The following is a 13021-nucleotide window of genomic DNA, read 5'->3' on the forward strand; positions in this document are numbered from 1 at the left end:
AATGTTTGAGTATGGAGGGGCAGACACAAGCCTGTAGTGCTTCACAAGCAGGTAAAGGTCCTTTCTGATGGCATCACTCTTCCACCCTTATTCAGATCAAACAATAAAACTTTTAGGGCACGGTCCCAAGGAATCTGAATAGACAGTAATGGATGGGGTTCTAGATTGGGTTTGTCAAATTGGGTTTGTCAATCCCAACAGATGTACTTTCCATGAAAGAGTGAAATTAAGTTTTTTATGCAGTCCATGAGGAAACTTCCATTGGTTGTAGGGATGAGATTTTTCCTAAAGTTTGTAAAATTGAGGAGTGATTTGGAATGTATCAGATTTTGGGTATAAGACTTTTCAATGAGTGGATATTGAGAAGTTTATAAAAAGATAAGATTTGAGATTGTCTCTTTATTGCTAAAGAGTCTAAAATCTCAATCAATTATTAAAAAAATAAGCTTGCTCTTGTCATTAGGATGTGATCCTGTAAAAGATCATGGACCATTACAGTATGTGGTTTTGTCATTTACATCCATAAAAGCTGGTTGAGACATTTGTATTTTGACACTAAGTCAGCATTTATTTAGATTTCTGCTTGATGATTGACCTGACTGACTTTGTTTAAACCCAGATATGTGGCTTTTAAGGTGACCAGAAACTACACATAAATACTAACATTCTTTGAGGATTAAATGGTAGTGATGTAATATTTCATAGAGTTTAGGATCCTAATTCTTAATTCATATTCTTAATTACTGGGATAGCAATTTTGAAGATAAGATGCTCAGAAAATGTACCAGCTGTTATTTTCCTAATCTGTCTTTAGGTTGATGATTTACTGTACTTTATGGGTAGGATTCTGCTTTAGGATGGGATCATAGAATATGTTGAGTTGGAAGGCATCCATCAGGATCATTGAGTCCAACTCCTGGCCCTGTGCAGGACACCTCAAGAATCACACCATGTGCCTGAGAGCTTTGTCCAGCATACCATGCTGTAGAAATACTTGTTTCTCTCCTTTGACTTAAAAGGGCTGAGGATAAACTAGTTCTGATAAGAGTCTGCGTTTGAACAAATGAGTCTAATTGTTAATATTTTTAACCTTCCCTTCTCAAATACTGGCTGCAGATCACTCTCACAGACCTTGCTCTGTGGTCAACAATTTCAAGCATTATACAGTGCCATGGAGATTAATTTTGGGCTCTTCCTCATTCCAGAATGAAATGGGTTGGCAAACAATTGTAGTGACAGCTTGCATAGAAATTGATTTGCTTGAAATTCTGTCCCTGACCAGGTTTTTAATTGTCATGATCAACAGAGTTTAGGATCTGGAATAAGAAAGAGATAAAGAAATTTGTACAGTCAGTCTTACAAATAAACAGTGTTTGTTCTTAGTTACCTGCTTAGAGACAGATGTCATGAGCAAAAGATTGCAGCAGCAAAGACTAATACAAAATTATTTATGCATGGTGAAATACAAAGGAGAAGGTAGCTTTCTCTGAGAAGGTGGGAAATTACACAACAATTCTTCTTTCTTATCTAGTTTGATACATGAATTGTGCTCAAGAGATAAGTATTTGCAAGAGTTTGATTAAATCATGATTTGTATATCTAATTCCACTTCCTTAGAAAATCATAGTAGACAAGTATACCTTTTCACAGTTCAAATGTAAGTTATCTTATGTCCCTTTTAGTTCCAGGTCTGACTGGAGTCATTATGGTGTTAGTATTATTCCTAATGTGTACAGCTTCCACGTTTGCCATCAGGTAAGACGTAATCTGAAAAATGCCATTTCAGTAATCATACTGATTAGAGTGTTAAAATTACCAATTTTCTTGCCCTATTTTTCCCTAGATTGCAGGAAAAATAGCACAGTGAATTTTGCATTAAAACAATTACAAAACTTGATTGAATTGCCTTCTGAGAAAAATACTATTTCATGAATGTGCTCAGTTAAAAATGTAGATCTTTTAAATTATCAAATAGTACTTTTTTTATTTTGTTCTGTTTGTACAGGGAGGCAGTAAACTAAGCATATGGAAAGTTTTATCCAATGCATAAATTAAGTCCACTGGAAGTAAAATAAGATTATATCCTTATCCTAATTATTTTCACCAATTAATTATAACAACAAACTGTAAGAAAAACAGCAACAAGAAACCCCTCCTGCAATGAAACAAACTGTCACAAAATTATGCTACTTAAGTAGAATGTTGCTTTTTAAAGTTCTGCTTCTGGTTGTTAGATATATTCTCTTTAGTGTGAATTACAATTCCAAACAGCAATACAGTGTTGACTCATGAGCTGATGAGATTTCTGAAGGTTTAGTCCTCCAGTAGGTTCACATTCTGTACCAACATTATTGAACACATATGATAGTAACTGTGAGTGACTGGTACCTTGGAGGATTTAGCACAATGCTGCAGTCTTTTTAAAGCTTGGATTCTGCAAGCGAACATATAAAAATAACCCCCTCATTTTTATAGTGGTTGAATTCAAAGACTGCTCCTGTAAATACATCATCTCACTTCAGCCAACATGGTAGGATATATTAATTATGTATCTTCAAACATTATTGGTGCTCCATTGATGTGAGTTAGACATGTGGTTTTGAACTTTGTTGAACTAATCTGTCTTTCCTGAGTAGAAATGTTATCTGGCAACACTATCCTGTGATTCAGGACAGTAGTTCAGCAAATATTTGTACATTTTCAGTAGAGAAGGCTACTTCCAGGGCTGAGACCTCTGTGAGGCACTACAGGCTACAGAAGTGCAAGATTAGGCTGCTGCATGAGATGTCAGGATGTCTGCACACTACATAGTCCATACAAATGGCTCTACTTGTAAAAGAAAGGCAGTTTTGGGAAGATGGAAAAATAACACAATTACTTCACTCTGCAGCAGTGAGCCAGAACAAAGTCCTGTTTTCTTTAAGGCCATAATAAATTAGAAAAAAAAGATAGAACGTAATGTATTAATGATTGGGAAACTTAGAAAAATGTAGGTGGTTGTAAACATATTCTTGGAAATAATTTTGGGGTTCATGCAACATCTTTTGAAGTTACATGCTTTTTATTTCCTTCCACAGTTACTGTAAGTGCAAATACATTCCCAGCTCTCTGCTGTCTAGCCAGAAGAATCAAAGCCCTGAAGAGATCATCTGCATCTCCAGTTACTTTAGCAATAATTCTTATTTAGAAATGTTATTCTGGCTTCTCTCTCAAGCACAGAGCTCAAGCTTGTCTTTATAGTGTGTTTTCCTAAGGAAACAAGCTTCTGAGTGCGTGTCATTGTCCCTTTTTAATCTCTTTCCCTGTGTATTCTCATGTGCCCTATGATGAGCATACTGTATAGTTTTAGGAAAATTATTTGCAAATATTCACTGCCTCTCAGAAACTGGACTTTTTAAAAAGTATTTCAGAGACTATTATACTCTTGGATTCCAGCCCTAATCTGCTCTTGCACTCTGACCTGCTTAATAATTTCTTCCTTTGTATATTCCTCCTGAAATTTTTATATACATGATTATCCCTCTATTTTCCTGCCTTTACTTGTTTAGTAAAGTGTGTGAATAAGTATTGGGATTGAATTAGCTGCTAATGTTTTAAAAGGGGAAAGTGCGTACTGATTGAAAAATTTTCTAAATTTTTACCTTGTCATACATGAGAATTAGGCCAATATTTTTGGTTTGGTAGTTGTTTATCAGAAGGGTTATGAAGTTATCAGAAAACATAATAAATTCTGTCAATAAATTTTGACAATTCTGCTAACTTTCAGATTAATGTTGTTCATGATTTGGAAGTCATATATTTAAAAGAACACTAAAAAATAAGGTGTTCAAATGCCATCTATTTTTGTAACCAAATATTCCAATCTTCAATTTAATCTTCTAAACTAGCACATAAATCTTCCTTTTCAAAACTATCTGTAACAGGGTTAAAAATATTTTTCCAAAACTGTACTACTTACTGTGTCCCCTTAAAGCATGCCAAACTCCCTGTACATTTCTCAGTGAGTTAACTATTGCAGGTCTTCACCTGCAAAATTCTAAAGTAGTTTAACCAAAACTAAAACTAAATATTCAACTTACCTCAAATTTTCAGTACTTTGCAGTCCTAAGAAATGCATTAATTCTGTGAATAATGTCTATATTAAGCCCTAGAAGGAAAAAAATTAATAAATGTTCTGAAGAACTATAAAATATATGTGTATCAATAGGAAGATTATTGAATATATTAGAATACTGCATATATCCGTAGGATACACAATTTAAAGATACAAGAAATACATGATTATCGTAATGTTGGAAAATACATTTCATGGTAAGAGGTTCAAGGATTTACATCTCCTTAATTTAAGGAGGTGAAGTTCAGAGGGCTTGCTTACATTTAGGGGAATTTTATACATGTGAGGAATAGGATTTTATAGTACAATTATCTGTAGGAGTGCTGAAAGAAAATAAAATACTTAACTGGCTAGAAGCTGATATTTAGATGTATTCAAGACATGCACAAGAAGTGTATGGTAACTTTAATCAGTAACAATAATTAGCTGTTGAAAGCAATATGTCAGAAGTAGTCCAGGAACTGACTTTTTGAAAAATTGGTGCATTCTGAAAATGGTACTCAAGGTGCAATAAAAATTCTTTCAGTGTGCAGCTTTTGGTATTATAGCAAAATACAAATTTAAACCAGAGCTTCAAGATCTGTCCTTGTCTCTGCCCATAGCATGGGGCAAGGAACTAGGTGATCTTTAAGGTGCCTTCTATCCCAAGCCATTCTAGGATTCTATGACCTGTTTCAGGACTGAGGGTAAATTTTGCTCTTTGTACCTTCCAGCTGTGTTTCCACTCCCTATACCATCATTTATTTTCATCTTACTGATGTTGACTCCCATAATGTCTTAAGAGATATGATGAGTGACTGCATGGAAATGCCTACCAGGGTATGAGGAGTTTGAAATGGTTTGAGCAGCTTCAAGGAGGAAAAAGTGTTGATATAGTGCTGACTGGGGGAAGGATGTCAGGGTGGAAGGGAGGTTTTAGACCCCCTTGCTGTTGCTAGGTACCTCACTTTGCTTCTTTTGTTCCTCCTTTGCTTCCTTCCTTTTTCCTTCACTTGCTTGGATTTTATTCTGATAGCCCTCAGATTATCAAAATTATTTTTTTTTCTTGAAAAAGAAAATAAATAATTCCTGTATTGACAGACACAGATGCAGTATATGTGTCAATTGTATTGAAGCAAGGGCAGTTAGCTGGTTATGTAGAAGACCATAGGAGGGGAAAAAATTCTGAAAAAAAATTAATTTAGCTGTACCAAAGGAATAGCTTCTCAAATCATGTTCTCAGAGTTAAGGTTGGTTTTTTTATTTAATAATTGGTTTGGCTTATGAATGGGAGTAGGCTTTGGTTTTGGAAGGGATTCTCCTACCATGCTGTGTAGTGTGAAAGGTGTGTTTGTGTGCTGTGAAGTAGTGTATTTTCTTAACCATTTGGTTGTTGTTGTTTATTGGTAACTATTTTACTCGAGCAAAAATCAAACAAGCTTAACAGAAAACAGTTCCGGTTGGGTATTTTCTTTGGTCTTGGTTCTTTTCATTTTGCCGAACAAATTACTGATGAAAGGAAGTGTTCTTTTCCCTTCACCTCTCCTGCTCTCACAGTGGTAATGTTCTTCTTGTCCCTCCCAAGACTATCAGTCCTAGAGCCATACTGTATATGACTTCCTGTCCTGAAAATTCTCCTACCTGTGCTCTTGTTGCATTCTTTCTCTAGTTCCTGTTCCTCCTGTATCTCATTACACTTTATACCCTCACAAGTTTTTTACCCTTCCCACTAGCCCTTCTGCTGCTGTCCATGCTACCTGTTTATGTGTTGTAACCTTAGTGAAACATTAAATTGTATTGGGGCAGGCAGAATGCAAGGTGATGCTCACTGTAAAGGGGTTGAGTTTTGAGACTGCAGATGGTGGAGCTATTCTAGCTGTGAGAGTCTCATAGATACTAACTAGGACCTATGAAAGCAGTGAAGTCTCCTAATTTCAGAAGTCTCCTAATTTCTTCAGCTGTCTCTGTACTTCTACATCCCTATCTCTCTTTATCAGCTTGTTACTTCTGTGCCAGTCTCTTGTTCTTCTCAACACTTAATTACGTGCAAGTACGCAATTTCCTACGTGTGCCTGTAGGAAAACATGCTGGGCTTTGACTCTTCTACATGACTATGTGGTGTATAGTGATGTCCTGTGTGCACAGGTCTGTTTTTAATTTGCAGTGATTCCATCTAAGTTGAAACAGCATTGAACCGTGGTTTATTCTTTTCAGGGTTTCAAACTATGACATCTTCTGGTATACACACAACCTTTTCTTTGTCTTCTATATGCTGCTGATGCTGCATGTTTCTGGGTAAGTAAATGGAAAACACTGTCCCTTTTCCTGAAGCACAACCAGAAAGAGCAGTTTTCTTGATTGCTGCCTTTCCAGAGCTTGCTTGTGCACAGCGGGCCAACTTTGGCCCAACTTTGCTGTCCTCTATGGTTTTTCAACAGGTGTTTGTTTAAATAAATATCAGATTGTAGCTTGAAGTATTGTATGTGCTACAGCCAACTAGAACAAACTTCTTCACTTTCAATATTATTCCTTGTCCATTTTACCAGTGTCTAGTGAGAAACCAAGAGAACATAGTTTCTTTCTCTACCCCCTCCTACCTGTTTACTGAGAGAAGAATGTGAAGTAAAGTTGCTCATCTCTTGTATTTTCCTCTCTACCTTCCATTTTTACTCCTAAGGAGAGGGAAGGAATGACTTCTCCCTAATTACCTCTTTCTCACTGGTGTGATACAACATTTGCAAGTTTTTCTTCTTGTTTTCACAAACATCAGACCAGTGTTTATGTGCTGAAGGTCAGGACTGTATCAGGCGCAAACAAGCCCATCTCTATTGCGAAGTAAAGCAGCTTCCACAAGTTACAACATATGTCTGCATGGGTTGAGGATTGAACTAGATGACCCTTAGAGGTCCTTTTTTTTGAATGAGGTGTATTTCCCTATGTCATCAAATATCTACTGAAACACAGAGTGCTTTACTGTGTGACACTGAGCACTGCTGCTTAAAGTAAATGTGGAAAGGTAACTAGGCCTAGCAAGATCATGGGAGGAATATATTGTTGAACAGAAACATGCAGCCTGAGATCTGGTGAATTGAAATAATGAGTTCAAAACAATTGAAACTCCTGGACACAATTCCTGTACTCTGTGAGTTTGTTGTTTGGTTTTTTTTTTTTTTTTTGCTTGTGGGTTGGTTTTTGTTTTGTTTTTGTGTGTGTTTGTGTGTGTGTGTTTTGTTTTTTGTTTGTTTCTGTTTGTTTGGGGGTTTTCTGTTTCTTTTTTTCTGGGGCATAGCTCTTTTCATAGCTGAGGGAAGACAGGTATAATGTGTTCTCCTCATCCTGGGGCAGGATGGACTTTTTCTAAATTATTCTTGACAGGTGTTTTTCTAACTTCTTTAGAACATCTGGTGACTGAGATCCTCTAATCTCCCTAGGCAATCTGTTTCAGTTATTGCCTTTGGGATATTTTTCATGTCCCATTTAATTAATCTCCTTCACTGCATTATCCTTTGCCCACTGTATTCCTAAGCATGTTCCATTTACCAAGTTTGCAAACCAAGGCTGTAGTAATACACCAAGCATTGAACAGACATCTTCTGGTACACAGCCTCCTTAGTACTGAATTACAGAGGCATTCAGTGCAAATCTAAAAGAACTGAGTGTCAGTTAAAAATGGGAGGGGAATGAGTCATGGAGAGTGGGAGTCAGTTCAAGTTTAAGATGCCTAAATGTAGGTCTCTCCATGTTTTCTAAGTGTCTTTCTCTCATTAAGGTTTAATGAGTTCTGGTAAATACAGTCAATGAAGCCCGAAGGATACTTCAACTAACTTGCTGTTACAAAGATTCAAGTGACCTGGATTGATTTCTAGGCTCTATTAGTGATAGCAGTAAGATCAAGAGAAAGTGGCCACAAATTGTATGAGGGGTGATTTAGATTGGATATGAGGAAAGCTTTCTTCACCAGAAGAAGATGCTTTAAAACAGGCTGCTCAGGGAAGTAGTGGAGTCACCACCCCTGCAAGTATTTAAAAGACTTGTAGATGTGGTGCTTAGGGACATGTTTTAGTGGTGAACACAGCAGTGCTGGGTTAATGGTTGGACTTAATAATCTTAAAGGTCTTTTCCAACCTAAATAATTTGATCATCTCTTCTAAGAATGAAGGAAACTTAGATATCTGCACCCAAATTACTCCTGTGTGGCATGTCTTGGAGAGTTGTGGACTCGTGGCCAGTTACTCTACAGAACAAGGCATCTTCTGTGGCTGAACTGTGCAGACAGTCTGAGTGAGGTTTTGCCTGTATTTCCACAATATTGCTGGATTCTCGTCTTGTTTAAACTGTTGCGGATACTTCTTGCGATATGACTTTGAAAGGTTTTAGTGGCTTAAGACTTGGTGCATATCTACAATAATTTATCTGTATTTTAGATCAGTAGTAGCAACAACAAAAATTAGTTTATGTAAAACAGATGCTTGATGTTTCTAGTACCAGTGTAAGGAGCTATAAAACATACAAAATCTTTGGAGCCAGGTTCCCAGCTGATACAAATTTGGTGTTACTGTGGTATTGCTGTGGTCTTTAGAGGCTGAGAATAAGGCCTTTGTGCTCTCACTAGAGTTATTCAAAGATTTTTTTTCCAAAGGGTGAAAATTCTTACGAGTCCACCCACACACTGACCTTTAAGAGACCCTTCAAGCAACTTACCTTGAGCTAAGCAGCAGAAGATGGATGAGGAGATAGGAGCAGTGCAATTCCCTATAAAAACATTTGGAATCATTGATGTCTAGTTTATAAGCTTTAAAATCTTAAGAAATAGTGATATTTCTATTTTCCAACTCTAGCCAGAAGTGAATTTTGTCTCTATTTTGGGCATGGAAAATTGGAGCAGAGCTTGAGAGCCTTGCAGATTCTCCATACTGTGCTGGTCAGCCTGTAGCACACTTTTACATTACTTTCTCATTTTGTCTCACCCATTTTTGTTTGCTAAAGTTGTCTATCTCCTACTTCTTGACATCCATACTGAGTTTTTATATATTGAAGTGTTGTGTCTAATAAATACATGAGGATATATCTTGGGTTTCTTAAGAATTGTGCAGAACTCAACCTTTCTGGGAAGTGATCTTGGGTGTGTAGGACTTGCCTTTCCTTGACAACTTCAGAAATGGGAATAGTTGCAGCTGCTGTTAACAGACAGCTTTGTTGTCGCTGTTTACCACTCAGCATGTTTGTAATAGTTTGACCAAACTAGAGATCACTGGAAGGGATTCTCATGTTTACAGCTATTCATGTCTCAAGGAAATCCTCTCTGTTCTGAGAACAGAGAAGCTGTGGGAGCTGCTGACATGCTTGCACACACAGGGTTGACTGGAAAAATATTGCATGGGCTTTGACTTCTAGCTGAATCCATGAGGCACCATAATATTTATGAAGCAGGGAACTAGCATAATGCCAGTGGTATCTGCCACTTTGCAAATATGTGATGACCAGCAGTGATGGCAGATGCGAGTGATAGGCTTGATCAAGCAGTAAATGCAGGCAGAAGCACGGGTGTAGGTACAAGAACACTTCCCAGATGATTCTCCCAGGGTCATATGTGGCATTTAGAGTTAGGAGGTTTAACGTCCAAGCTGACATTGTTCACTGGACCATGTGGGAAGCTTGTTACTGTCTGTCAGGATTGCATTTTCGTGGGGAAGATTGCCAGTGCTTGTCAGAGCCCACTTAAGTTGGGAGTATTGCAGATGTCCTAGTTCTCTCTCTTCTTGTGAATTAAATTCTATTTCTACTGCTGCTGTGTGTTAAGGAGAGGAGGAGGGAGTCTATGTCCTTATGTTTGATTGCATACTTAAGATGAGCCTTCACAACATGGCCTAGTACTCAGCGGGCATGTCTCACCAGACGTTGCCTCAATATGCCTCATTTCCCACCCAGCACCATCCTATAGAGGTGTCATTCAGCCTTTCATTTGGTTGGTGGTTGGTTTTTCTTTCTTTTTTTTGGGGGGGGGGGGTTTTGGGGGGGGGGGTTGTTGTTGTTGGTTTTTGTTTTTTTAAATATTCCTACTTGTGGATTTACTGTCATCAAATCCATATTCAGAGACAAGTAGTGCTTCTGAGGAATTTTACTGCTACTGTTATCTTTTCTTCCCTGTTTCCAATGATTCATTCATGTGCTGCGATGTCCCAGAGTGTCTCAGGTTTCCAATTCTTTCTTCAGTTTCTAACTGCAGCTGCAAAGTTCTTACTTCATTTTACTACAAATTTAGCTTAGCTTAAAAAAAAAAACAAAAAACAACAAACCATCAAACCCACAAAACAATTTGCAAGGAAGGTTCCTTGGCTATCATGCAGGACTTTCTTTTTTCCTTTTATCTGACAAGATTATATCCAAAGGAGGAAACTATAGAATTGTGTGCAAACCTGATAAACACCAAGTAGTAGGAACATTCCTGCCATTTATGATTTGGCAACTTAGGCCCCTTCTGCTACAAGACTGCCTTAAAAACAGGACTTGCTGACTGTAGGGAGGATGAGTGAAAACAGCCTGCCAGTGTGAGATTGAACTGGAAATGTGATTACTTACTTTTTTTGCAAAGTTCCCACAATGTTTTCCCTCTTTCAAGCAGCCATAAGCTTGAGGCTGTTCAGTGTGGGAGTGCCAAGCGAGCTGGAAAAGTTAAACCTTGCCTCTAGTGACAGGAGACTCTATTGTTGCAAATCTTCAATCTCATTGAAAGGCCTGCAAACAAATGGAATAAAAATTCTAATAGAAGATGAGGCTTGTGACTACTCTCTAAAGCCCTCTCTGAATTAAGATAAGTTGTTTGTTTCTTACTTCAGTGTCTTTACTATTCTTATTTTCATGTAGAGGAGTGCTCAAGTACCAGACGAACTTAGAGGAACACCCTCCTGGCTGCTTTAATCCTAACAAAACGCTCCGACAGAATCTGACTGTGCCAAAGGCTTTTGAAGAGTTGTTTCCTGACTATGCTACTGAGCCTTTCCCAGAAGACTTCCCAGTACCAGAACCCTTTGTACAAAATCACTTTATGAGAATTTGTTCCGAGGAACCCAAGTTCCAGTCACACTTCCCAGAGGTCTGTATGATCCGACGTTTCAGGTATTACAAGCCTTGCCAAGTCTTTCAGTCAGCCATAACCACTAATTATTGCTTTTCCAGACCAGATGTTTTAATAATGGAAAATATTATTAAAACCTTTTGAGGCATTCAAAGATTTGGTGTGGAAAAATCAATGTGTATTAAACCCTGAGCTGCATTACAATGTGATGCATAGAATAGGGAGGGTGGAAAAATGTCAAGAGGTCAGCTGTAATATTTTTTGTACAACATGATAAGAGAAATATTGGTCCTGCTATAAATGTGACTTTAAATTACAGCGTAGCACTTCAGAGCAAACATTTATGTAACATTTCATAAGGTCCCTTTGTAAGCATTGTGTGACAGTAGTTAGTTGAAATAATCAAGCTCCATTTGTTCTCTTTTTTACCATGCAGATGCAAGTCCTAATACTCATTTCTGGTTTGCAGTTGGTTGTGGTTTGGCTTTTATGGCCTGTTGTTTGCAGAAAGGCTTGTTTTATGTGTGGCATGGGTAAATGAGTATGATGACAGCAGGGATAGAAAAGCCTTTTCTTTTTCTGTTTTCCATTTTCCTTTTGTTTCTTTATGTTTTGTGGAAGCAGCTTTTTCGTCATGCAAATTTTCTCTTTTCTTTTGAGAAAAGATGAGTTGGGCTGTATTGGTAAGTAGCCTGAGGACGCTTGTGAATATGGAGTTCACAAGTCCAAGGCCCACTATTCAAGATGGTCCCATAACAGACCTCACAGGAGTTTCTCTTTGTTATTATCCTTGTTTTCTCTTGAACACGTATGTCCCTTATGAGCTGTAGTGGGAACCCATTTTTCTATGGAGCATGTAGTCATAATAAGAAACAGTTAATTCTACATTGAATTCCTCCAACAAAGTTCTTTGGATAGATATTTTGTTGTGGTGATACTCCTGAATTACAAGCATCAGTGTATAGCTGGCTCCATATGACCCACAGGACAGTAAAGAGTCTTAGGGACTTAAGATACCTACTTTAGAGCCAATTATGGGAGAAGAGTCATGGAAAGAGATGGCCACTCAGTGTTCTCCTGGCAGCTTTGTAACACTATTTAGGACTTTTTTGAGTTCGGAAGTATTGTGATATCAAGATTAAAAAAAAAAAAAAGGTTCTGTGAGCTACTGAAACTTTTAAGGCTTTTTTATGGAAATTAATTAATCCACTAGTTGCAAGAGAGGCTGATATGTAACTTCAAAAACTGGGAAGGAAAGATGGGTGAGGATCAAGGGCACTTCAATGCCATGGCTTGAGTGACTGAGCAGATGTAGAATTAGTGGTTAAGTCTGCCATAAGCTATTGGTAATTGACTCTTAGGATGAGATTTAGCTGAGCAGCTGCAAATGTTTCCATCTGGAGTAGTCACTCAGGGCTCCCTGGGCTCCCTGTATAATCACTGCAGAGAAATGGGCATTTCCAGGACATTTTCTGTCTAGCATACATATATTCCATGAGGGCAAATGACTTGTGATTCAAAAGTGCCCATTTCTCTCTGTTATCTATGATTTTATGCTAGTTTAATATAAACATAAATTCTATGGAACAAGAATGAATCGTTCTTTGGTTTTTACTTGAACCTGAGATTATTATAAGATAATAGTCAAGTAATATTACAAGACAGACAGTGTTTTTCCTTAAAGGTTAAACGATTATACAGTACTCTGGTCTCTTACATTTTGAAACCATGTATGTATTGTGTCTTTGGCTGCTGAAACCAGTTGCAATCTAACTACATAAAACCAGAATAACATGGTAGCAATTGAGGTCATTAGCATTTTATTCTTGATGAGTTTTATGATTGAAATTCCT

At 37.6% G+C, this 13021-nt stretch overlaps 1 protein-coding gene across 2 annotated transcripts in view; it reads left to right on the forward strand.

Annotated features, from left to right (window-relative positions):
- Nucleotides 1-13021, forward strand: part of NOX4 (NADPH oxidase 4) — a 112909-nt gene that overhangs the window by 16094 nt on the left and 83794 nt on the right. For both annotated transcript variants that reach the window (XM_032679201.1, XM_032679202.1), the window contains exons 7-9: nucleotides 1683-1755; nucleotides 6308-6388; nucleotides 10958-11186. In XM_032679201.1, the coding sequence (XP_032535092.1) occupies nucleotides 1683-1755; nucleotides 6308-6388; nucleotides 10958-11186 (383 nt within the window). The remainder of the gene's footprint in view (nucleotides 1-1682; nucleotides 1756-6307; nucleotides 6389-10957; nucleotides 11187-13021) is intronic.

The sequence above is a fragment of the Chiroxiphia lanceolata genome, chromosome 2 (assembly GCF_009829145.1).
Source record: "Chiroxiphia lanceolata isolate bChiLan1 chromosome 2, bChiLan1.pri, whole genome shotgun sequence".
Lineage (NCBI taxonomy): Eukaryota > Metazoa > Chordata > Aves > Passeriformes > Pipridae > Chiroxiphia > Chiroxiphia lanceolata.